Source organism: Felis catus, chromosome A3 (genome assembly GCF_018350175.1).
Source record: "Felis catus isolate Fca126 chromosome A3, F.catus_Fca126_mat1.0, whole genome shotgun sequence".
In the NCBI taxonomy this organism is placed as follows: Eukaryota; Metazoa; Chordata; class Mammalia; order Carnivora; family Felidae; genus Felis; species Felis catus.
The window spans coordinates 118,784,980-118,809,682 of NC_058370.1; the positions used below are offsets into that span (position 1 = coordinate 118,784,980).

The 24,703-nt window shown below is 55.0% G+C and overlaps 2 protein-coding genes and 1 long non-coding RNA gene across 8 annotated transcripts in view; 1 reads left to right on the forward strand and 2 right to left on the reverse strand.

Moving 5' to 3' along the window:
* Window positions 1-3,529: 3,529 nt before the first annotated feature.
* Window positions 3,530-11,975, reverse strand: TMEM214 (transmembrane protein 214). Of its 2 annotated transcripts, XM_023252017.2 has the most exons (17): window positions 11,789-11,973; window positions 10,675-10,874; window positions 9,968-10,118; window positions 9,546-9,680; window positions 9,211-9,293; window positions 8,662-8,767; window positions 8,471-8,552; window positions 7,851-7,952; window positions 7,349-7,490; window positions 6,871-6,962; window positions 6,555-6,603; window positions 6,256-6,369; window positions 5,967-6,084; window positions 5,300-5,396; window positions 4,941-5,109; window positions 4,660-4,811; window positions 3,530-4,450 (listed from the first exon to the last, which is right to left on the reverse strand). In XM_023252017.2, exons 1-17 carry the CDS (start codon window positions 11,931-11,933, stop codon window positions 4,324-4,326), a joined length of 2,064 nt encoding a protein of 687 aa, XP_023107785.1. In that variant the 5' UTR covers window positions 11,934-11,973; the 3' UTR covers window positions 3,530-4,323. The 2 variants fall into 2 exon arrangements, with proteins under 2 accessions (XP_023107785.1, XP_023107786.2); XM_023252018.2 differs by lacking the exon at window positions 3,530-4,450 and having other exon boundaries at window positions 4,669-4,811; window positions 5,300-5,421; window positions 11,789-11,975.
* On the forward strand, window positions 11,957-12,372 carry LOC109498332. The gene is made up of 2 exons (XR_002155104.3): window positions 11,957-12,097; window positions 12,296-12,372. It is a non-coding gene; the product is annotated as an uncharacterized LOC109498332 (long non-coding RNA).
* Window positions 12,373-16,238: 3,866 nt separating this feature from the next.
* MAPRE3 (microtubule associated protein RP/EB family member 3) overlaps window positions 16,239-24,703 on the reverse strand; it is a 54,309-nt gene continuing 45,844 nt past the window's right edge. For 4 of the 5 annotated variants that reach the window (XM_023252019.2, XM_006930422.5, XM_019827786.3 and 1 more), the window contains 6 exons: window positions 20,750-20,877; window positions 19,970-20,115; window positions 19,150-19,351; window positions 17,683-17,837; window positions 17,413-17,565; window positions 16,239-17,169 (listed from right to left, as the gene is read on the reverse strand). In XM_023252019.2, coding sequence (XP_023107787.1) covers window positions 17,101-17,169; window positions 17,413-17,565; window positions 17,683-17,837; window positions 19,150-19,351; window positions 19,970-20,115; window positions 20,750-20,870 — 846 coding nt within the window. In that variant the 5' untranslated portion in view covers window positions 20,871-20,877 and the 3' untranslated portion in view covers window positions 16,239-17,100. Of the gene's footprint in view, window positions 17,170-17,412; window positions 17,566-17,682; window positions 17,838-19,149; window positions 19,352-19,969; window positions 20,116-20,749; window positions 20,878-24,703 lie in introns of those variants that run through there. The other variant, XM_019827785.3, reaches the window with a different exon arrangement.

Genomic DNA, 24,703 nt, shown 5'->3' on the forward strand with positions numbered 1-24,703 from the left:
GGACATTCATTAGGTCAGTTAACCAACGTTTTGTCAGGATTTATTCGTTCTGGCTGGAGCATGAAACATGCAAACCACAGAGCTGTTCGCTGTGTGCAGGACAGCGCACCGTCCCGCGGCGCAGAAAGCCTGCGATTCCGGCCTGGCCGCAAGAGCGGAGGGGGCCCTGGGCGAGGCCAAGTCCACCCGTCCGCCCCTGCCCCTATCTCGTCACACCTCCGCGCCTCTTTCCAAGGGCCTGGAATGCCAACCTACAATCCTTTGCCCACCAGAATTTCCTGGGGCTTTGAAGCCAACCTAAAACCCACCTCCCCTACGAAGCTTTGCTTGGTGGTCTGGCGGAGTGCCTGTGTGGGAAGACCTGGACCATTTCCAGCTCTGCGGCCTGGGCTACCTGGAGTCACAGTCGCCCCGGTTAAATCCAGGTCCAGTGATGGTTTTAGGACCCGTTGCAGCCCTACACTTTAAATCCGAGGTCTCTGATGTCACTGAGCACACAGGGCTTTCACTCTTGCGCCCACCCACGAAGCAGGAGGTTAACATCTCCCCACCGATTTCTTAGTTTAGCTTCATTCTGCTGCTTCAAATGCTACCACTGTGTCCGAGAGTGTTAATTTGGGCAGTTTTCTTGGCTCAGTCTTTAGTGTGCCCATTGACTCTCTTTCTTGAGGGGAAGGATGCTGGTAAACCGAACTTTTTTTTTTTTTTAAGACGAGATTCCCATAACATACAATGAACCGTTTTAAAGTATGAACGGCTCAGTAGCACTTCGTGCATTCACAGTATTATGCAAATTATCATTTCTCTCTAGTTTCAAAACTTATTTTTTTCATCACCCTAGAAGAACATCCTGTACTCTTTAAGTAATCATTCCCCACCACCACTCCCCCACTCCCTGACCGGCGCCCCTGCCCAGGCAACCACTAACCTGCTTTTTCTCTATGGCTTTGCCTATTCTGGAGATCCCATATAAGAGAAATAATAAGATATGTGACCTTTTGTGTCCGATTTCTTCCACTTGTCATAATGTTTTTGAGACTCTTCCGGGTTGTGTTACGTGTCAGCACCTTCTCCCTTTTGGTGGTTGCATAATATTCCATTGTATCACTATACCATTTTGTTTATCCATCTATTGATGGGCATTTGGGCTGTTCCCACCTTTTAACTTTTATGAATAACAGTGCTATAAACATTCATGTACAAGTTTCTGTGTGGATATGTGTTTTTATCTTGGGTGTTTAGGAGTGACATCGCTGGGGTTTGTGGTAATTATATGTTTAACTCTTTGAGGAACCACCAAATTTTTTCCACACTGACTGAACCATTTTATATTCCCACCAGCAGTGTAGGAGGGTTCTAATTTCTCCACATCCTTGCCAACGCTCTTCTGGATACTTTTATTATAGCCCATTTTCAACAAATTGAGCTCAATTATAAGCATTTTCCTATGTCCTTAGAGAGTCTTTGAAATCATCGTTTGAACAGGCAGGCATGCCCATCTCCGTGGGAAACGCTCCACCCCAGGGGTGATGGCATTTGAGAAGGGACTGGCAATGCTACAGGTGAGTCTAGCGACGCCATGCTTTGGGGAAGTCAGACCACCCATTAAGCTGCCCTGCTGTAAAGCTGGCGCTATAGGTACACATCCAGAAACGTGCTTTAAGCCTTTTGGGAAGAAGTGTTTCAAATGAGTCTTGTACCAGAACTCGCAGGCCCATACAGGAGTTGGTAAGAGATTGACAAAAGATAACCATACTCAAACTGCCCTTCGTTGTTTGAGGCATGTTATCTGTAGAACTCCAGCTGTGTAAAAAGTAAAGTTACAATGTCCAAATGTGACCTTCTGAGGCGTCAGGTGACTTCTGTCCCTCCAGTACCCCCCATCATCATAGGGTGATAGCCCACCTGTCAGCCTGGGTCTGCTCGTCTAGTCCACACTAGGTCGGTTCACTGGCTCAGCTTAGATGCTTGTGCATTGACAGGTCTGCCAAATGTGAAACTTCTGGGTGTCTGGTTTAGCTTTATTGGACAGCAGGTGCAGTGTTGGACTACTTCTCTTGACACTGGAGAAATTCTGGACAATTCCAATAACAGGTCAAACAACGGGGTTTATCAAATAAAGCCAATTAGGGTGTCAGTGTCCCTATGAAAAGCTGTGGAGGCCCCAGCCAACCTGATTACACGTTGTACCCCAGGATTCTAGGTCAGAAATTAAACAAACCCAGCAAGGTAAATCTCGTACACACTAGAAACCAATGCGGCACTCCTAAGTGGCATTCTTTGATTTGCTGGATTGTGACAGTCCAGCAGCGTTGGTGATTCAATATCATCATAGGACAGGGTCGTCATTTTACTTGTCCTATGCTGTTGCCAAGCCAGGTTCACAGCAGCCCTTCCTTCAACTTGCCTTGAATTCAGGCCAGTTAGAAGGATTCGCTATTCTTAAGAATTGCACCTGTCTCTGACTGGGAAGAAGTGAGGTCTTGGGACCCTTGGACAGTCCTGCCTAGCAGTCCCAGACCTTAGCTGCCAGGTGGGTTTTTTTCCCTTGGGAAAAATGGTCGTGGTCACCTGCCACTAGGAGCAGGGTTCTGCCCAATGTGGACTGTTTAACGGTCGACAGGTAAGAGTTACATCCTATCAAGGGAAGAGAACACAACGGGAGACGCCATTGTACTCATGACCTCACTTTGTGCCATGATTTTTCTACGCTGGCTACTTGATAGGCAGAGTCTCAGGGCAACAACTGAATGGGAAAGTGGTAGCTGGCCATCATCCTGCTGTCATCTCAGGGTTTGATGGAAGCAGGAACCAGCCTGGGGGGGTTGGAGTGGATAGTGCACCTCTAGCACTGCTTACATTTCAAACATTAGAATCTTGAGGTGAGACTGGAAAGCCTGTGCAGCTCTCTTACGGTCCCCAGTCAAAAACAAAAAGGGGCCTTGGTGATAGGCCCTTGACTCATGTGTCTTTTGGAGTCCTACATCTTTCACTCCTTGCCTTATAAAACTAATTAATAAATTGAGGTCCTGGCAAGGAGCCTGGCTGGCTCTCTCCGAGAGCATGTGACTCTCTGATCTCAGGGTTGTGAGTTCAAGCCCCACACTGGGCGTGGAGCCTACCTAAAAACAAATAAAAATAAAAATAAAAATAAAAAAATAAAATAAAATAAAATGAAGGTCCTAGCAAGGAAGAGAACACCACCAATCACAGACCAAGAATTCCCCTAGGAAACTCTCCCTGCTTTTTCCAGCTTAAAATAGTCAAGCCATCAAGGTAGGTGTTGGGACACGAATCATAGTGGCAAGTGAGACAATATGATTAGGGCAGCAAAAGGAGCGTCTGGAATCCTCAACAGGTCCAAGTTTAGAGTGATGGGCATGAGCTTTCCCTGCCAGAAGCTCCCCTGCAGCCAGTGGCTACAACCTCCAGGAGGCAGGGGGCCAAAGGAGAACACGCATATGCCCAGTGTTTCGCCGTCCCGTTCACAACCACGGGAATCCCGACGTGACGATGCGGACAGGAAAGCTGGCAATCACACCTGTGTCCTTTATTCCACCCAGTAGGCATACCCAGGGGCCACATGCTGAATCCCATCTCGACGGGCTGCTGGAAGGTTCGCTGGGCCCGAGGCACACAACCACCTGGGCTTTGCTCTCCAGGCAGACGGTAGGGCTGGGCGGCAGAGATAAGCTGAACCTTGAGGCAGAGTCCCCCAGCAACAAAGGGGAGTGGAGAGTAAGGAAGTAGGACCACGATGGAGGGGGGGCAGTGAGGGGCCTCAAAGGACTTAAGTTGGGCATTTGGAGGTGAAAGTCCTTTCCGGCCAGCCCTCACGTCCACCGACAGTCACGCCCAGGCTGTGGGTTGAGGCGAGGCCGCTGTCGCCCACTACGGTGCTATATTCTTCTGGAGGCCCCTCTCCTTGTTCCACCGTGACCAAAGTCTGGGAGCAGGAATCACTCATCAAAAGAATGCAGATGTCACTCAGTGGAGTCCCACCACTTTGGAGAGGAGCTGTTTTGGGGCTTCGGGGATGAGATGGAAGGAAGTGGAGAGCAGGAGACCAGAACGGGCTACAGAGGCTACCGGCCTGAGGACAGAGGCCAGGAGCTACATGCAACAGGGCCAGGCAAGTGTTCAGTGGGATCAGGGGTAGGAGGCTGAGATGCCTCTGGGCTCAGTCCCCACCAAAGGTAGAAGTGGGACAGAGGCCACTGGCCACTTGCCTAGGAGACAGAACTCGGCCGCCAAGTAAAAAAGACTCCTTTGCGGAAACCCCCCAGCAGTCTCCGAGGGCTGCCCCAGACAGGGATGCGGGGCCTATTGCTGGGATATCATGGCAAGTGCCCAGTCCAAGAAAGCCACGGTGATGTCCTGTAGGCAGAGCCAGGTCCAGCGGGCAGCCGCACTGAGCTGTGTCCTCACGCAGTCCCAAGTCACCTCACCTCTGGGAGGAAAGCAGAACATTTGTGGGGGTTCGGAGGCGGTGTCAAGTCACAGGGTTGCGCTCAGACCCACAACCCGCATCCCGGAGTCGCCGAGGGACGCTTGACCGCTGGGGCGGGGCACAGGGAGAGACTGGACGGAGAGCCCTGACCCTGGGGAAAGGGCAGGGGGCTCCGGGGCTCCTGCTGCAGCGCTGGACGCGGCTCTCACCTGCACGCCTCATGGCAGCGCTCCTGGGCCCGGGCCAGGGCCTCTAGCAGGACGTGCCACAGCGGCAGCAACACACTGTGGTAAAGCAGCAGGAGCAGCTCCCTCAGAGACTGGAGCAGCTGGATCAGGGTGTCGGGGAGCTGGATCTGTAGCTGGAGCACAGAGCACGGGGGCGGTTAGAGCACCGGGAGAACGCATCCTGGTCCTGAGGACCCGCTCCACACGGGGCTGCACCTTCCGGCCCCTGGGCAGACCAGCCATTCTCCCTGTATCTGGCTTACCCTCTGGGAGAGGCCGGCGAGGCTGTCACCAGCCCAGGCAAGGTGGGAGGCACAGTGGGCAGAAAGAAAGCTGACTGTGGCATTGGTGTGGGTCCAGGCCAGCTGCAAACCGGGCCTCACCACAGTCAGCAGGTGGGAGCCCCAGGCTGGCAGGGTCTCCTGCAGCCAGCTGTACAAGATGGAGGGGAGAAAGGAAGGCCGAGTTTCCTCAGACAGCTCGGCTCCCCTGAGAACAGCTGGGGGGAAGGGAGGCCTTGGGGAGGGAAAACTGCCATCGTTCCCGACCGATACCGCCACCACCTCGAACACCAAGCCCTCTCCCAGCCACCTCCTTTCTCCCCTCCCCAGGCGGAGCTCACCTGTAGCCTTGCAGGCTGTAGGAGTAGACCTTGGCACATACGTGCTGGCCAGCAGGCAAGAACCCAGATGATTGAAGCAACCGGCCAGAGAGGGAGGCTGAGTAAAGGGGGCCCGTGGTGAGCTGGGGGGCAAGGGGGACAGGGAGTGGGGAGACAGACACTACAGGCCCCAGAGCAGGCCCAGTGGGGGATGTAGCAGAACGCAGCGTGCTCACAGGGCTGCAGAGCTGGCTCCAGTCTGCTCTGGAGCATGCTCGCTTGGAGGGAGGGGTGCAGGCCTGGGGAGCTGAGCCCATTTCTCCTGCTGGGCCGGGTGAATGGGAATGAGGCAGCCAGGCAGGTGTCAGGAAGCCTGGGTTGGAGGGTCCACCCGTCTACTTACCAGCCGTGATCTGAAGCTAATTGGTAAATGTGACCCTCAATTTCCTCAGGAGTTAAAAAGGAGATAACACTTTCTCAAACAAGACCGTGCATACACAAGCATTTCTACACTGCAAAGCAACAGTCCAATCTGAAGCGGTAATGTCACAGTTGTGGACAGAAAAGCCTGCCTGGAAAGGTTTCTTCTGTAGGACTAGGACAAGGCTGTATTAGGGGCAGTGGCCACTACACCTAGCTCCGTGCCTCACCCTCGTGCTATCTTCCTCACCTGCCAATCACTGCTTACCCTGGAAAGAGCTATGTGACCGGAAGTCATGGCACAGGAAACCTACGGCAAAGATCAGCACCAGTAGGAGCAGCCGTGTCCAGGGCAGCCGGTAGCCCCGTGCCTGCTGCAACAGGCCCTACGAGGGGAGGGGGAAGGACCGGTGGTCAGAAGGGAAGGGGGTGGTCCTCGCCTCCTAAAGCGGGCCTCAAGCCAGGCCTCCTCCCCTCCAGGGACAGGTGGGGCGGAGAATGTGCTGAGCCACAGGTGTAGGACGGTGCGCGGGCTGGGGAGAGCTGGGTGCTGGTACCTTGCAGGCTGTGTCACAGGTGACGGCATCCTGGTTGTTGCAGCTGCCCTTCCTTAGCAGTTCCTGGTTGGTAAGCTTGAAGGACTGAATGGTTTCTTGCAAAGACTTCTGTGTCTATCGGATAAGAAAAGTCTGGGTTGAGAGGACAGCATTCAGTCTGTAAGGGAACCGAGCCTCCACCCTGTTTCACTGTCCACGCAGTGAATACAGTGCCTTCTCAGGGAGGGGGGCAGTGGTTGAAGGGTACGAACCCAGAACCCAGACGAGGCTCAGCCTGCCATGTCCTCCCAGCTCCTCACCTTCTTGGGAATCTGCTCCCAGGACCTGAGCAGGTGTTCCAGCAGCAGGCTATGGGGAAAGCACAACCCCTTGCAATCAGGGGGCCCACTTGGCCCTTCCCGTCCCCCTTTAGGCCCTGGCTCCTTCACTTCCCTCCCACAGTGGGCAGCTTCCTAGAGGCCACCCCAGCAACGTTCCCGCTCAATTTGAGAGGCACGAACCCAAAGGACAGTGACAGATTTTCCCCTTCTACTTCTAGGCTAGGGACAGGTGGGGAAGCATGGATTAGGCTTCTCTGTATGGACTGGAGGTGGGCAGCCCCCCACCCCCACCTGCCTGGACTGTGACAAGTGCTTGGGGTACAGCTGCCTCCAGACACTGGCGCTGAGGGGGTCCACCGTCAGGCACTCGGTCAGGCTGCTCAGGAGCTGCATGGGGGACAGGAGAAACTGCTGGGGCCTGGGGCTGGCTGGAGGGGAGGGTGATGAGAGGTAACCCCTGGCCCCCAAGTGGGGCAGCCCAGGCAACACACCCATCCCAGAGAATGGAGAAATCATGCCAAGACCCCAGAAATGTCTGAGAGGTCGTAACGGGGAGGCTGGAACTCCCAACCTAGAGCTTGAGCTGGAAGGTCACCCGTCCACAAGAGGCAGGACATCAGAGACCAGCTTAGCTCCGTCCTCGTGAGGGTGGTGTGCGAGTGGGGCGGGTGGCTATCAAGAGCTAAGGAGGTGCCCAGGAAACGGGTCCCGTGAAGGCAGGGACCTCACCAGCAGGTAGGGACCTCTGCAGCGGCCTCCCACCACTTCCTCACCTCTTTCTTCATCTCAGGAGGGCAGCTAGGGGTGGCTCTGGACAGGAAGGAGGGGAAGTACGTATGCAGGATGGATTCCGGCCTCGCCCCGAACGCCAGCACCTTCAGTCGGGGGTAGAGCTGACACAGCTGCTCCTGCAGGCTGGGGTGGGGGTGGGGAGGAGAGCCAGGCACAGGCTCTAAATGGAGCTATGTGAGGTGTCCCTTTTCCTGCCCGAGAGAGGGGAGTCGCTAAGGGCCTTATAATGGCAAGGAGTCTTTTCAAACACAGAGAGTCCCCGGGAAATCTGTTGAAGTCATGGATCTTCTCCCCAGGAAAACGTCCATATGGCAATGATACTCGAGGGCCCACATAATCTCAGGAGGTTCACCGATCCCTTGAACCTTGCAGGTTGAGAATCTCAAATTTAGGATGGTTGGAGAAGAGGGGACAGGAAATATGCTGCCTGCTCCTGACTCTGCTGGGATCCTTCACAGCAGGTGTGCCCCAGGGCAGTCCTACCTGGGTGTCAGGGAGTTGTTGGGCATGTAGGCAAAGTCCAGAAGTGGGAAGAAGTCCTTGGGGCCAATCATGCCAAAGCCCTTGGTGAGGTTGGGGTGCATCCTATGGGGGAAGGAAGGAATAGACTTGTGGAGACTACCATACAGGCTGTGAACCCAGCTAAACCCAACATCTAGGGAAATGGGCATAAACCCTGCCCCACCCCCTACCCCTTAATAGCTTCTTTCCTTTCCTTCCTCACATCCTGATCCGGAGGGGCTGGTCCTGGTTTTCCTCACATCTATGGAGGCCAGGATCACAGCACCCCGTTTTGCTGAAACAGCTACTTTGTGTTTTTTTGTTTTAAAATTTTTAAAAAGTTTTTTTTAATTTATTTTGAGGGAGGGAGCATGAGCAGGGGAGCGGCAGAGAGAGGGAGAGAGAGAGAATCCCAAGCAGGCTCAGCACCGTCAGTGCAGAGCCCGATGCAGGGCTCAAACCCACAAACCATGAGATCATGACCCGAGCCAAAATCAGGAATCAGATGCTCAGCTGACCGAGGTGCCCCTGAAGCAGGAACTTTGGACACCATAAGCCTTCCTGGCTGCCCGCCCCCCCCCCCCCCCCGCCCAATTACTCACAGGAGCAGCCGATCCAGGTATGCAATGGCGAAGGGAGACAGAGACTTGATGCCCAGCACAGGCAGCATGATCCCTAGCCACACTGAGGAGACAAAGTTCAGGGAGGAAGACTCAGGCTCGGACCCACTGGGGATGTTAAAAAGCTTACTGCTTCCAAGACCACCCTTCTTCCTGCCCCCCTTCTCTGTTACCTTTCAGTCCTTCAGTGAGGTTGGTAAAACCTGCTTGACCCAGGGCCCACATGATGGTCAGACACTTCGCTGGACGGCTCTGGTGAGACCTTAGCAGTTCCAGGAACTGAGGAGACCGGTGGGAAAGGCAGGTTGGGATGGGGCAAAGCACCAGGAGCACCCCAACGCCAGGCAGGAAGAGATGTCAACAGGGAGACAAGGGACAGGCCACGGAGCAGTGGAGTAGTACAGGGTAGTGATTCAGAGCATGTGCTCTGGCACCAGGCTGTGGCCTTCGACCATACTTTCCGCTTACTAGTTTACTAACTCTAGGAAAGTTACTGAACCCCTCCGCAGCTCAACCTCCTCCTCTATAAAATGAGAGTAACGGCAGTACCTACCTCACGTACATACAAAGCACATACATCCAGGGCAAGCACTAGCAGCATTAGCCATCAATACTGGTCTTACAGGGTCTTCTACTACCCCTTAACTCGGTCCAGAGTGTAGATTCTGCCCAGCCTCCCCAGTCCTAGCCTCCTGGTGTCCCCACCACCCGCCTGAGCTCACCTTGCCCAGGTTCATGGTGGCAATCTTGGGCTTGTCTTGCAGAATGGCCTGGATACAGATGCGGTAACCATGTAGTGACTCCCCTGAAGAGACATGTGTTCTCAGACGTACATACCCTACTTGACATCCCAAATCTGAAATCTCCCTTCTAGCAGCTGTGAGCCCAGAACGCAGGCCCAGCGACTTCTAACTTTCTCTTTCCAAAAGAGTGTGGAGATCAGTACATTTCCCTGTTGGAAACAGAACCACCCAGCCCATCTGGAAGTAGGAAAAAGGGACTAGTAGGTTTCCAAGATGCGGGGGGGGCCCTAACCCTCACAGGGGGGCCCACTCACCTGGCGTCTTATCCAGTTCTTGCAGCATAGTGAACAGACAGTGGTCAAAAAAGAGCTCCAGAGACCCTGCTGCCTTGGCCAGTAGCCCTCGGATGATCCCACGCAGCTCCCGGTTTACCAGGCTGTAGGGATAATCTGGGGCCGACAGGCCTCCACGTGAGTGCTAGGACCAGAAGCTTCTGCAGCTCTGTGCACTCCCTGAGGATGGGGAGTGCAGGCAGAGGCCCCCTGCACTGAGGCTGGCATCCTCCCTATCCCAGTGAGGCCCAGGCGCTGTCACAGCTGTTATGATCTTTGATTCACGCACAGGAATCAGGACAGGGTAGGGGCACTGGGCTCTTTTACTAACTCATGTGCTGACGCACAGCCCTTTCGGTGTTTTCTTGAACTGGTCTGATTTTGAGGGAGTCAGAAGAACTAACCGTGAGTGTGCTGGCTTAGAGTGGGTTCACTTAGAGGCGCTTGGAGCTTGTAGTTGAGATAGCTGGCCAGGTCCTTCAACCACACGGATGGGTTTCCAGAGAACACGCTCTGGCTCTTGTCTAGCTCTTTCTGCAGAGCTGCCACGTCGAGCTGCCAGGGACACAGGCCCCCCGTGGTGCGTTATGAGTGAGTACAGGGAAACAGGACAGAGGTGGGAAAACGGGTGAACTAGGTGAAGGCAGAAGGAAAAAAGGGTTTCTGCTTTTAAGTGTTAAGTATGCGGAATGCCACAACATTGCTGCACCCGGATATTTGGGGAAAAGAGTACAGCTGGGATTGCTGATCTCAAGGCCCAATACTCTTAAGCCCTTCACACGTTCAAGGGGACCAGACGGAAAATGAAACACTGCTGCTTCCACAGGGCGAGGAACCACAGCTGTTTCTCTCCCCTCTCCCCAGTATCCCTGGGTCTTCAAGGCTCTCCTTGCACTAATCTAGGTTTCCCTAGAAACTTATTTCCGGATCCGTCTTAAATGCAAGCATTCTATACCTTGGGATTTCTGCCCTTTCCTGAATGCTTCCTCCCAAAAGTAGTGTCTCGAGTTCCGCAGGTCCCTCGGCGGCCACCGCCACCCCCTTGTTCCTTTCATCTTCTCCACGCCTCACGTCCCTGTTGTCTCCCCGCCTAAAGTCTAGGCACACTCACAACTTTCAGTGCCTCCTCCAGGCTGCGGAAGCGACCCTGCTTCCGGTTCTGGTTGGCGAGGGTGGCCGCCTTCTTAGTCTGCTTCTTGTTCCCGGGTTTCTTAGGCTCCACAGCAGGGGGTGGAACTTGCTCCTTATTCTGCCGCTTCAGGATTCTCTCAAAGCCCCGCTCGTAAAGGGTGCTTGTCGTCTGAATTGGAGCTGGGGTAATGACAGGCAGAGAAAGGGGGACCATCCTTGAGTCATGAGGGCCTCACGGGAACAGCGGTGCCTTCCCCCACATTGCCACCGAATTCGTCTCCAGTGGGGAGCCTGCCTCAACGCCCCTTCTTGCGTCCTGCTTAAGGAGCAGGGCGGGCAGCCCTCCCGGTGGCTTCTTTCGGCCATGGCAGCTCTTGAGTTCATAGGCTCTTTCAACGAGGTGAGGCATTTCTTTATTAGGTAAGTCAGAGTACGTGGGAACTAGCAGAGGAGTAGGATACAGAGGGCTGGCTTCCTTGGTGAGTGGCTACCAGTCTGGGAGGTCAGGACTTTTCTGTCTTGGTTCCAGTGTGACAACTCTATAATCAACAAGTGGCAAGCTCTCTCCACTCTCCAGGAGACTTCGAGGAAAGAGGCGCCACTTAAATACTGGGTGTTGAGAATGAGTGGTGGGGTCGTTCCTTCCGCTGCCGGGCCCCCCCGTCGGTCTCTCCCCCCCCCCCCCCCCCCCCCCCAGTACCTGCTGGTTACTCAAGGAGGCGGCACCGAGCACGATGAAGCCGGCTGCCTCTCCCCAGCTCTCAGACATTGGCCCCAGAGGCCAGGCTAGGGCCGGGAACAGCTGGTAGGGTGTGTGCAGACAGCAGTCCTGGTCCCCTCTGACATGTGACCCCGGGAAAGGGCACCTAACTCCACTGGGCCTCGGTTAACTCATCTGCGAGACGGGGACAGCTCCCTCCTAGCGCTGTCTACCTCCTGTGAGGCTCAAGAGGCGACGCACGGCAGCGCTCGCCGAACGGGGGGTGCCGATCGGCAGGACAGCCCAGGGGCTCGGGTGGCTGCTCGCTACCTCGCCGGAGGGGCAGGCCCGGGGCCGGGAGGCGGCGCTGGCGGCCGGCCGGGTGGGTACTCACGGGTCAGGTCGTATTTCCACACACCGTTCGCCTCCCCGAGAGCCCGGCGGTCCCCTCCGCCGCTTCTACCACTGCCGCCGGCCCCGGGCCGCCGCCCTTTCCTCACCACCTCCCAGCGCCCCCCACCAGCCGCCTTAGCTGCCATGGCTCCGACCCTCCCGCCACTGCCACCTCCCTGGGCTTTCCGGTCCGGCGCGGATGCACCGCGCTCTGCCACGTCTCCTCGCAGGGCCTCGCGGCGCGTGACGCCGACCGCAAGGCAGCCTGGGACTTGTAGTCTTTCGTTTTCGCCGCGTTATCTCTAGCAAGGTATCGGGTCCGGCCGGGCGGCTGGGGTCTCCTTCCTAGCAAAGAAAAAAAAAAAAAAAAAAAAAAAAAAATCCACGCAAAGGCGTTGAGATGAGAGGCTGTTGTATTCAGAGCATTTTAATTGGGCATTTACTGTATGAAGGCCACTGCTTGGGTGACTTGGAAATGTAACCAATTGCGGTTTTCTTTGCTTTCTAGTGGTGCCAGAAAGATGGAATGGAACATTCTCCTTACCTTCGGGGCGAGGTTGAAGATTACATGCTTTCTCCCTTCTAGGAAAGTGCTAGTTTTTTTTGTTGTTAGTGGTTAAACTTTAAGTTATTGGGCTATAAAAATCTATTGTGGAAGAACAAGGAAGAGGATGGAGCTTGCGGGTAGGGGAAGTGTTTGGAGGGCAGGAAATGGAGGCCCCCGCTGATAGAAAAGTCTGGGGTTCTGGGACAGCCAGGACTGTTTCCCCTTACAGGGAATAGGAAAGAATGGCTCTGACCCTCAGTGAAAGAGTCAGTCCCAAGTCCCAGATGTGGCAGGGAGTCATCAAGAAGAGCCCCAGACCTGAGGAATCACTCAAAGAGGTTACTGCTGACTTTCTCTGTCCCTGGAGGGCTTTCCACCATGCTTGTAGTATCATGTGAAACCTCAAAATGTAAAGCATCCCAGTAGGGGAGGAGGAGGAGAGGAGAAATGAAAGTAACTTATTACAATTAAGGGAATGTGCTGTTTCAGGGACACTCCTACATTTAAGGATGAGATTCATACCTGCCGTACTCAGGTACAAGACAGGCGAGGCCTTGTAGTAACAACTGATAGAGTCCAAATGCCTACAGGATGAACAGCTTGGGAAGTGATGAGGATATCCTAAGGATATCCTAAGGATAGGAAGGAGGTTAGAGAAGCCTTCCTGAAAAGAGGTGGCATTTGAGATGGGTCCGGGGACAGGGAGAATTTTCACTGGTTGGCGATCAGGACAGGTGCAAAGAACAGGCCAGCCGTATGGGTTCATTGCTTTAAGTGAAAGCCTGGAGGTGGGGCACAGCAGGGCAAAGCTGGGAAACGAAGTAGTTCAGTGTGATGGTGTTTGATGAGATTTGGGAGGTGAAGAAGGGTGGAAAGCGATCTGAACCCATATGCTATGGTCTGCCAGAAATGTGGACTGGGAAGCCAGTGAGAAAGTGGCACAATCTACTGTTTTGGAAAAATAAGTGAGTATATGTGAAGGATAGGGTGGGGTGGGGGCAATGCCTCCTGCCTGTCCTCTAGCCCCTTCTGGCCTGACTGTGGCTGACCTTGCCTCCGTTTCCTCCGAAATGGAGTGCTTTTGCCCAGGACCGTAATTGAGCTGCTCGTTCATCAGTTCATTTTTTTCAGATCGTCGGTTTAGTTCTACTCGACCTCACCACAAGATCTCCTTTGCTCAACCCTTTTTGTGTCACGTGTAGGGTCACCGAAGAGATGTTCTTTCCTGAAGAGAAACAGAACGGGCCGGGCTTTCCGTAGGGTCTGCCCCGTGGTGGAGGTAGTTAAAAAGGATGGGAGGGGCTTTCTTTTCTATCTTTCTTTGGCACGGTCTGACCGCTCATTTGTTGTACCTTGGTATCCAGGGGTGAGAAGTCATTCACTTACTTAGGCGCTTCTGCACTTTCTAAGCACTTTCTAAGATTGGGAGGAGGCTGGGGCGTTGACCTTCCTGGAGGTGTGGGGGTTTCTGCGGCGCACACCGAGTGTTCAGTATAGGGGCGCCTTTGCAGGGGACCAATAACCCACCTTGGCGTGCTCCGTAGGGTCCGGCAGCTTACCTAAGCACCTGGCACTGTGCCAGGGGGGGCTAGAGGCTTCACCTCACTTGCTTGTGAGGAACTCGAAGCCTGTGTGAGACAAATGTGGAAGCAGAAAATTATAGTTCACCGTCTAAGTGTTCCACGAGGAAGAGACTTAGTATGATGAGGGTACTGGGAAGAGGTGGAGGCGGCGGCAGTGGCTTTATGTCCCTGAACTCTGGGCGTTCCAAGAGCAGCCTCAGACACTAGCCGTGCAGCGGACTTGGGCAGCTGCCCACGTGGGGTCTGAGGGAAGAATCAAGAGGTGGGGTCAAGCAGGACAGGTGGGTGTCTAGTGTGGGGGCAGGAAGGGTGAGCTCACCGAAGCAGTGTGACTCACCACGTTAGATTTTTATCGCTGCCGTAACAAACTTGCCGTAAACTCAGTGGATGAAAACAACACGTTTATTATCTTATAGTTCTGGAGGGGCAGGGTCTGGCAGGGTCTCACTGGGCTCAACTACGGTGTCTGCAGGACAGTGATCCATTCTGCAGGCTCTGCGGGAGTATCTGTTTTTTCACCTTTCGCAGCATCTAGAAGCTGCCCGAGTTTCTTTGCTCAGGCCCCTCCCACCGTCAAAGCCAGCAGATTGAGTCCTTCTCACAGGGTATCACTCCTCTGCTCCCCTTCCACTTGAATGGACCCTGTGATTACACTGGGCCCATCTGGATAACCCACAATACTCTCCTTATTTTAAGGTCAACTGATTAGTGACTTAATTCCACTCGCAACCTTAATCCCCCTTTGTTATGTAACCTAACATCTTCCAAGTTCTGGGAATTATGACCCGGACACCTTTAGGGAGGAGGCATTGTTTTGGCGACCACACCCACTTTGCTGGCGGGGTGAGGTCTTGGCCTGAAGATTAGGGCCACACAGAACAACTACTTTAGCCTCTTTTTTTTTTTTTTTTTTTTAATGTTTATTTATTTTAGAGAGAGACACAGAGAGACAGAGTATGAGCGGGTAAGGGGTAGAGAGAGGGAGACACAGAATCTGAAGCAGGCTCCGGGCTCTGAGCTGTCAGCACAGAGCCCGACGTGGGGCTTGAACTCACGAACTGTGAGATCATGACCTGAGCTGAAGTCGGATGCTTAACCAACTGAGCCCCCCGGGCACCCCTACCTCTTACAGTGTCTACCTGGAATAATGGAGGGAAAGCCCTTTGAAGTGAGGCAAGGGAATTAAAAGTCATAACGATCAATAAAAGCAGGCAAGGAACTTGTTGGGAGGAGAAAAACAGAAGTAGAATAGGGCTAGAAGTATCTATCTATGTGGGGGTGGGAGTCAAAAGGAGGAGGTGAAGCGAATGAGGAATGACGAGGAATGAACTGCTTCTCTAAGGCTTCTATCTGGAGTCATTGGAGAAATGGCAGTGGTCTGGCAGAGGCTCAGGGAGCAGGGTCACAGGAGAAACAGTTCCAGTTTGATCATAATTCAGGATGATGAGGAAACACAAGGACTACTAGCCTGCAGCCACACAAAGAACACCCTGGAGGTCACACCTCCGTGGTCTTTGGGGATGAGCGCCGAATCATGCGTCAGGAGGTCTGAAGTCTAACCTAGATTTTTACCACCTTGAGCAAGTCATGTCACAAGCAGGCCTTGGTCCCTTCATCAGTAAATGAGATGACTTTGTTTGATTGGGCCTGGTTCCCACATTCATTTCAGGGCCCTCGGTCCCTGGCCGGCTTCCGGGCCATTGGTTACGATGGCCCTTTGCCGGGGCACGCACCAGGAATGTAGGGCTGTGTGGATGACGTGAGGCTTCCTGACTCCTGGTTCCTCAGAGCTTGTTCGAAGAAGGAACCACTCGGGCACTGCTGTCCTAGGCTTCAGCACTCAGAGCTGCTTGCTCTTTGTAACCCACTCAGCTCTCTCTGTCACATAATACCTTGTCCCCAGCTGGATCACAGTTGTGAGGTATATAACAATATGCGCCCCGACTGGTCCAAAGGAGACTGAACCAAAGCAACCCTTGGCCGGGCCCCCAGCCCGCCCCCAGTTACTGCCCCCACCCCCAGCCACTTTACTGGGTTGCCCATCGTCACAGCCATGGCCCCAAACTTTGTTCCTTCACGGGGATTGGAAGGCTTTGGGGCCTCCGTGAATTCCTTCCCTTAGAGCCCCGGCCCGAGTGTTGAGAGATGGGGACTAGGTCAGAGCTGGCCTCTGAGGCCAAGCGCCAATGGCAGTTTCTAGGCCTGACAGAGGATGGCGGGGGTGCAGTGCTCCGTGGCCGGCACCTCTGGAGAGGGGAGTGCTCGGGAGGAGAAAAACATTGAGACCCAGGCCGTGGCTCGCTTGAGGGAGACAGGGCATGGACTTTTACCACACAAGTTTATTTAAATAAAAGTGAACACATATGCAGGCTGGGTGGCCCGAGGGGGCAGAGGTCGGGGAGGAGGGCAGATGGGAGGCAGACGAACAGGAAGGTCCAGGCAGAATCTGTGTGGTATGAACCAAGCTGCAGAAGGGGTGGCTGGGGGCCTGGGGGCGGTGCTGGGCTTCGGTGCTGGGGGCAGGGGGCCGAGGGTGGGTGAGCCTGGTGCCGGGAGGTCATTTTCATCCCTCACGTGCTCCCCCCGCCTCTCCCTGACCACCGGGGCCTCAGGCACCCCCCACTCGGTCCCCTTATCCCTCTCCCGACATCAGCCTTGCCCTCAACTACTGGGAAGTCAGAAGACAAAATAAATAAGAACGGGTGAGTCCTGCCGAGGCTCCCAGCAATGGGGTAGGGATGCCAAGCCAGGCACACTGCCCCGGAGCCCCGTGCTGTCAGCCCTGGGAAAAGAACAGGTAAAGTGCAAGGAAAATCCAGTAAGTAAAAATATACCAATGACTTTGTCAAATATACAGCTGCTGGCTGTCAGGGGAGCGGGCGGCTGGCTGGGGCGGGCGGCGGCAGCGCCACCCTGGGAAGTGTTGGCCGACACAGCGTAGAGACAACGGAAATAAATAGGGGTGGAGGAGTGGACAGAGGCCTCGCCCAGCGCCCACCGGGCCTCTGCCTGCTCACCTGCCCCGTCCCCACAAGCCTCGCTCCTTGCCTGACTCCCCAGTGCTGCGGCACTGACACAAAGCACCCGGCGCCGACCGGCTGTAAGGAAAGGATTATAATGTGGGGCGGGAGCAGGGCGGGGGAGGCACGGCAGCCGTGCAGTCAGCCAGGGCTGGAGCCGCCCTCAGTACTCGTCTTGGTCTTCCTGTTGGTGTTCCTCAATCTCATCGTCCTCGGGGGGTGCAAATCCTTCCTGGAGGGCGGGAAGGGAGAGGGAAGTGGTGAGCCAGGCAGGCCAGGCAGAGGGGGAGACTTCTGCTGGGAGCCAGTCCCACCTCCCCTGCTGATCTCTGTGTGACCCTGGGCTCTGACTTCAGTGGGCTCTCCCCACCCTGTTCCCCCAGGCCCCTCGGGTGCTACCCCTTGTGGTCTGCAGGGGGCACGGTGGGGAGGGCCCAGTGGGCCTGGGACATGAGCGGGTGAAGGCAGAGCTCACCTCGGTGGCATAGAGAATGCCTATGATGCCCGAGATAACCGGGCTGTTCTCACTTTCGTGTTCCTGGCAGATGAGCTCGATGTCTCGAAGTTTGCTGAAGTAGAAGTCACGCTCCTTCTCCAGCCCATCCACCGTCAGCTTCAAATCCAATAGCTGCTTGGGGACAAGGCGGTGTTCAGGCCAGAGGCCCCTGCCCCAGACTCCCCTTCCCACCCAAGGTCCTGGCTTTTGTTGAGGGCTCTCTCAGTGACCCTCGCCCACCCTACTCACCTGCTGATTGAGTTCGAGAATCTGGGCATCGGTCTCATGGCCGCCATTCCGGGCTGATGGGGGGTTCTTCCGGAGGATGCAGGGTGGGGCCACATTGCTCAGCCGGCCAGAGGTCTGCATGTTTTTGGGGCCTGTGGGGGACGTCCTCTGTGGAACTGCCCAGAGGAGAAAGGTCGGATGGGGCCACGTGAGCCCACGGCTCGCGGGGCCTGAGACAGCCTGGTGTGATGACTGCGGGGGCAGGCCCATGCGAAAGGCAGGCACTCTTGCCCTCCCCTCCTCTCCCACTCGGGAGGGGCATCGACATCTAGGCCTCAAGCCATGGCCACACTGACACCACAGCAGCCAGCAGCCGGGCAGCTCTTTGGCAAGCCTGGGAGAGCAGGGACTATAGGGAAGCAAAGAAGGTATGAGGTGTGGGGAGGGGGGGGGGAGCTGGCCTGAGGGAGAGGTGAGGGCAACCAGGAAGGAGGATTTGGGAAGTGGGGCTGGGAGTGTTGGGCCCTCTTGTACTGTCAGCCAGAGTCTGAGGAAAAGCAACTGGTGCAGGGTCTCAAGTCTGGCACTTGCTGGGTCTTTCCCGACAGAAGCCCCACCCTCCCCGGGGATGAGCTCAGTCTCAGGGTCCCTGCCCCTCCCAGCATCCCTGCCTCCGGATGGGCTCTGTGTTGTCTGCTGGGCCTGACTCCGGGACCCCGGCTCCTCCCCCACAAGCCCGGCATGCTGAGGCCACTTGTCTTCTAGCTATGGCCGCTCCCTAGACAGAGCTGGCTGCTTCTAACACAAAGCAAGCAGGTGAAGGGGGGGGGGGGGGCAGGCCCAGGCGGGGCAGCAGCGCAAACAGAGGAGTGGCTCTGCTATGACGGGTTCAGATGCTGGGGCTGCTCCTTTCTCTTCCTTTCCCCAACCCTCTCATCCCCCAAACGCCCTATTGCTTCTCTCCCTTTTCCTCTCGAACCCAGACAAAGCCTCCTTTCAAAAGACTCATCTCTTGAGGACTCAGGGCTGTGGGCCTTTGGAATAGGGGAAGATCGGATCCCAATGGGGGAAGCTTGGCAGACTCCTGTCCCCGGGGCGGGCGGGGGGGGGGCGTCCAGTGGGCAGGGGGCAAGAAGGGTGTGTGGTGCTGGCACCAGGCTCCTGGCCTGGATGGACCTGGACAGACGAACCGCGCCACATGCCGCCCCGTCATCTCAAGGCACAAAGCCAGTGCCCTGGGCCTCCCAGCACCACTGCCCCCATGGCTGGTGCCGGTGGCTCTCCGTTTGCGGCCCTCTTTCCAGCCCTGTCCTCCCTACTGTGATTCCCCCTGGTCTGGGCGGGCAGCAGGCGGCGTCATCTGAACTCCGTGATAACAGTCTCCTCTAGGCTGGCAGGGCCGGGCCGGCGGCTCAGGGGGGCGATCCCGGCTGCGGAGCCATGCCGGTCCGGCCCCCCACGCTCCCTCCCCCAGCTCGGGCACGTTACCTGCTGTGCCAATGAGTTTCTTGGATTTGTTGAAGATCTGATCACCTGGGTTAGGAGGGGGCGCTACGTCCTGGCCCTGCCGCGCCAGCAGAGGGTTGTAATCCTTTCCGTCATAGTTTGCGTCAAAGAATTTCTTAAACCACTGAATAAACTCAAAATTATCTTGGAATTTTCCTTTCACTAATTTCTCTACGGGAATTATCTGAAACAGACCACACAAGCAGAGAACTTTAGCCACCTGCTGCCGCAGGGCTGCCTTCCTCTGTGAGAGGGTCCACTGCTCTCAGGAAAGCCAGCTCCTGGGCTGCGGCGTCTTCCACCTTCTCCACGGGGCCCCTCCCTCGGCACCGGAGCCGGGACGCCGTGGCCGGGCCTGGGAGCCAGAGACGGCCCTCTCCTCCAGGCACGGGAGGAGCCGGCTGCGGCCCTCGCCCTCGGTGCTGCCGCCGTGTGCCTGTGGGGTGGGGGTGCCGGAACCAGGGGCTGGGGGCCACTGAGGCAGTAGAGTGAGCCAAGAGACTTTCCTCAGGCCCTACAGAGAAGGACCTTAGTAGGAGCGGCGCACTGAGCCCCAGCTGCTGAGACAGACAGGGTCCAGAGAGAAGGAAGGGGAAGGAATGTCGGCAGGATAGGATATCAAGTGTGGGGGTTTTTCCACCATGCCTTGAGCTGGGGGAACATTCCCTCCGGAGAGCAGGGGGGTGGAGGGAGGCGTGAGAGCTGGAATGACCCCAGCAGCCCCTGCTGCCCCGGCTGGCGGGTCATCTTCTTCCCCAGGGTCACACAGCTCCTCAGGGCCCCCCGGAGCGCAGGCACCTACTTTGTCAACACCCATCTTCTTGAAAGCTGCTTGCAGCACCTTGAAGTTGTGGATGTACTCGTGCTCTAGTTTGGCCTGGAACTTCACCTTCCTCAAGTGCACACAGCCGGGGAAGAGCATGTCCATGAACTGGCAGTAGGCTGCCCCTGGGGAGAAGCACAGCTGCCTGAGGGGGTCCCCTGCCTGGGCTGCTCCCCCAAACTACCCAGTCTCCTCTCTCCTTGTCCTGGCGGGGTCAGTCCTACGGGTGGGACAGATACGGCCGGAATCCCCCCCGCCCCCCGCCCCAGCTTTCCCAGAATAAAAGCAACTACGACAGATTGATGCGGTCACGTCAAACGCTGCGTACGTGTCATTTAATCCCAACAGCAGCCCTAGTTTGACAGGCCTGTTCTCTCCATCTTGTGCATGGGGAAACTGAGACCTAGCGACTCGCCCAGGACTGCGCTGCAAGAGCAGCTGAGCTTCGGGCCCAGCGTGGCCAGATTAGACCTCATGCTGTGGGCCGCTGGCTTCGCTGCCGTCCCGGCTCTTGATACCCCACGGCCCCTGCCCTCCCGCAGCCCCTCCCTGAGCCTCTCCCGCTCTTCGCCTCGGACTCTTCCCGTTCCACGAGACCCTCATTTCCTTCACCGCCACGACTGTGACTAGTTTAGGGCTCTGCTGCTCTCCTCCTCAATCCTAATTTCCGACTCCGTTCTCTGCCGTGGCCCTTCTGCCTCCCACTCTCCCTCCCCTTCCCTCCAGCGGGGCCCACTCCCCCCACACCCAGGCTCCTACCTGAACAGAGCTGTTCTATCTTGGTATAGTTGAGGTGCAGGGAGTCATTGACCCATGCCAGCATATCATGGCGACTCAGATTTTCACTGGTCACGGACGTGGAGTACACATTGACGGCCATACCCCAGCTGCAGAGAAAGACGAGAGGCAAGGTCAGCATCCAGGGGCCGCGTGCTATTCCTTGGCTGTAAGGACAGAAGGAGCTGGACAGTCCCGGGCGAGTGAAAAGCCTCTTCCTCCAGACGGGCCTTGCGGTTTTCCCTCCCGGAAAACCCTTCAGGCATTTCCCTCTAAGGCATCTAACGAGTGCCTACTATACGCCGGACACGTGCTAAGAAACTGGTGATAAGATGTGGTCTCTGCCTCCAAGGAGTTTACAGACAGGCAAACCCTCACAGAAGGGAGTGGCAGGGCAGCGAAAGCGGCACACACGAAGTTAAGAGACGACCCAAAGGTGGGAGTGATCTCTTCTGCGTGACAAGGTCAGCGAAGGCTTCGGAGCAGAGATGCTGGAGTCTGGAAGGACCAGGAATTTTCCAAACATGCAAAGGGATGGGGTAGAAGGGTACCGCAGGCCCAAGGACCAGCGAGAACAAAGGCATGGCTTATTCTGGGACTCTGAGTTGTTCAGCAGGCCTGGGGAGCAGGTTTTTGTGTTGGGGTGTGGTACAGTGAGGTTGGCAGGGACAGATTGCAAAGGGCTTTGTTTCCCACGAGGAGGAGTCTGGACTTTCTGTTCAGACAACGGGAAGCCATTAGAGGATTTTAAGCCGGCAGTAACCTGACCAGATTTGTGTTTTAGAAAGCTGACCAATCTTGTCCTCTCCTTTGACTTGAAACCCCGTATTTCTGTGGCCGGTGGCCTGCTGGCTGACCCACAGGCACCTAAACTCTGCTTGTCTAGAACCTCCCCTCAATACGTGCGTCTCCTGTTATACTCATTATCCCAGCGACCGTCACCACCAGTCACCCAATCACGCACGTTAGAAACCTGGGGTTATCCTACATAGCCTACACCCCCTCACACTCATATCCATCCAGTCATCCATCAAGTCCTTTCCAGTGTGCCCTGCTCAGACTAGTCTCCTGCTGCCTGGGGGCTATGTATGCGCTCTCTCAGGCCAAGGCCAGCAGTAGTCTCCTAAAGGCCCCCCCCCAGCCTCCAGTCTTTCCTGGCCCACCCCTGATACTGCTCCGATCAGAATCCATGTAAAAGTAGCCCAAACCACACCACTCTCCGTCGCAGTCATGAACGAGACCCCCATTGGCTGAATTTGCCTTATGGACTTGAGCTGTTCAGCACTCCCAGCATTGGAAGCATTTTTGAATTAGTGCCCAATATTTTAACGTTGGGATGTTTCACACAAACAACTTGAGGTTTCTGGCTTTTGGCAGCGCTGGGCCTTTGTTCCTGCACAGCAACCAATGGCTGGAGCTGGGCAGAGGCGCCCCCTTCTGGCCAGCGGATATGAGCTCCTCCTTATCCTCCCCCTAGCCCCGGTCAGCCAAGTGTCACCGACTTGCACCGTTAAGCACACAGTATACCTTGTAACTAGGTCTTTATCAGAAGTGGAGAAACAGAAGACGGACAAAAGGACAGCGTATTTTGAGAACTGTGAGAGTGCTTACTTCGGACTGAAGAATATTTCTCTAGGTTTAATACATAAAATGTCTCTGTGAAGGAAAAATATGCCCAGACCACTTCCCTTCCTCCCTCCTCCCCCCAGCAGGCACCTGCCCTTATCGTGTGACCCTCCCCACCACTTATCAAACTCCTAACTGGGCCCCACTTCTCCAGCCCTGTCTCTCACTTTGCTCCCCGAGTTGGGAGCCTCCGGCAGCTGCCTACTCACCCTGTCTGGAATGCTGCCCCCACCCCAAAGTCCACTCGTTCTCTGCTCCCATGGTTTTCAAACCATGGTCCCTGCAGGAGCAGCAGTGGTGCTGTCTGGGCTTCGGCTTGCTAGAAATTGCAATCCTGGAGCCCCACCCCAACCTACTGAGTCAGGATCTGCTCCCGACCAAGATGCCCAAAGGGTCTGCAGGAGCAGATTGGAGAAGCTGCTTTAGAGAGGAGGCTTGGGTGGCATCCGCCGGGCTCTGCTCCCTCATGGCCTCCACCCCAAGTATACATAATGGAACTTCACTAGATGCACACTCAACTTCAATGGCATTTTTGAGAAAAATCGAGAGAGAAACCCTCTTGTTTTGCCCTTCATTGCCCTGGGAAAGGGAGGTCCGGCAGGCCAAACAGCCAACAGAAACAAAAATTATTGTATTGCCTTGCATTGTCTTGGGAGCTCCTAAGGACTCAGAAGCTGGGAATTCCAGAGATTTCTGAGGGTAATTTTGACTGCACTTGGGTCTCCTCTTACACAGTGGTTTTGAGTCCAGTGCCTTTGCCCTTCTGACCCTTGCTCTAACCACAAGACTTGTCTAAATGCCTGCCCCCCTTGTCAGTAAAGGCCTTAAAGCCAGGGGTGGGGTTTTCAGGCCAGTCACAGGCAAGGTATTCAGCAAAATTGTTGAATGACTGAGTGATGCCTCCTCATGGCCTCTCCTCTTTCTGAATCATCTTTCATCACCTCTGGCCTGGACCCTCTACCCCCAGTCAATCTTTAGGACTCAGCTTGGGCATCATCTCCTCCAGGACATTGTCTCTGAACCCCTGCCCTGCCCCTCTCTGTTTCTATAGCACACTGAGCATGCTCATTCACAGCGTTTGTCAGTTCTCCTGAAATCACTTATATGTCTGTCCCTTCCACCTTAGATGTAAGTTCCTTCATGGCCAGGCTGTTCCATTCACTTGTGGGTTCCGGGCCAATTCTCCATGAACAATAATTGCAGAGACTGGATTTAGGAGAGTGCTTCTGAGTTCCTAGGAAACTCACCTAACATCAGTAAGCTGGTGGGAATGGGGAATGGATGGACACCAAACTTGACAAAGAGGCAGAATGGGTAGGATCAAGGAAAGTGCATTTTATTTTGATGACTCTTTAGTTAGGGATTGTGAGAAATAGAAAAGACTTGCTCCTGAGTTTAGGGAGTTTATAGTCTTACTGGGAAAACTCACAGGAGAATAATATAACCAAATGCCCCAAAGCGTAGTGTCACCTACTGTTGTGACAGGAAGTCAGGAAGGAGAGAGCAGGCAGAGTTAGAAAGAAATGGGCTTGAAAGGACCCCATCTGAGTGGTCAGACCCTTCCAGGCCTCCAGGGGGGTTGCAGAGGCCTCCAGGAGTTCAGTGCGGGAGGAGACAAGCTATTGTGGATACTGGCCTTCCACTAGCTAGAGCTAGGGGAATTATTTCTTCCCCCAGGCCCCTGAGGCAGGGTGATGGGAGGGGTGGGGAGGGAGAAGGTTGTGGCTCCGCATTCTGTAGGAGGTGCCTACCTCAGGGGGTCTAGGCTGGTCAGGGCTGGATCTAGGAGATAATGGGGGGAGGGGTCTTAGGTTGGCCCTGGGGATTCCTGAGCCACTCTAGGGATTTTTTTTTTTTCCTGTTTAGTGTATGAGTTTCAAGGGCTGATTATTGAATAAAAAGCAGAGGCATTGGTCTAGGTCAAAATTAGTCCTCCAGAAATAATTCAAGAGTCTTCCAGCTTTCTTTGGGTTCCATAGGACTGAACAGGTGATAGTTCACATTCTTTACTAGAAGAGTACATCGGATTCTCCTTCAGAGACATTCAGTAGGCCGGAGTAAAGCCCAAGTGCATCGTGTGTGTGTGTGTGTGTGTGTGTGTGTGTGTGTGTGTATAACTATATATGTATTATATATAACTATATTATATGTTACATATATAACTACATATAACATACTATGTATACAATTTATTAATACATATTTATATATAATATATAACATGTAGAGTATATATACAGTTGGCCCTTGAGCAATACATGGGATAGGGGCTCTGACCCCCTCCACAGTTGAAAATCTGTGTATAACTTT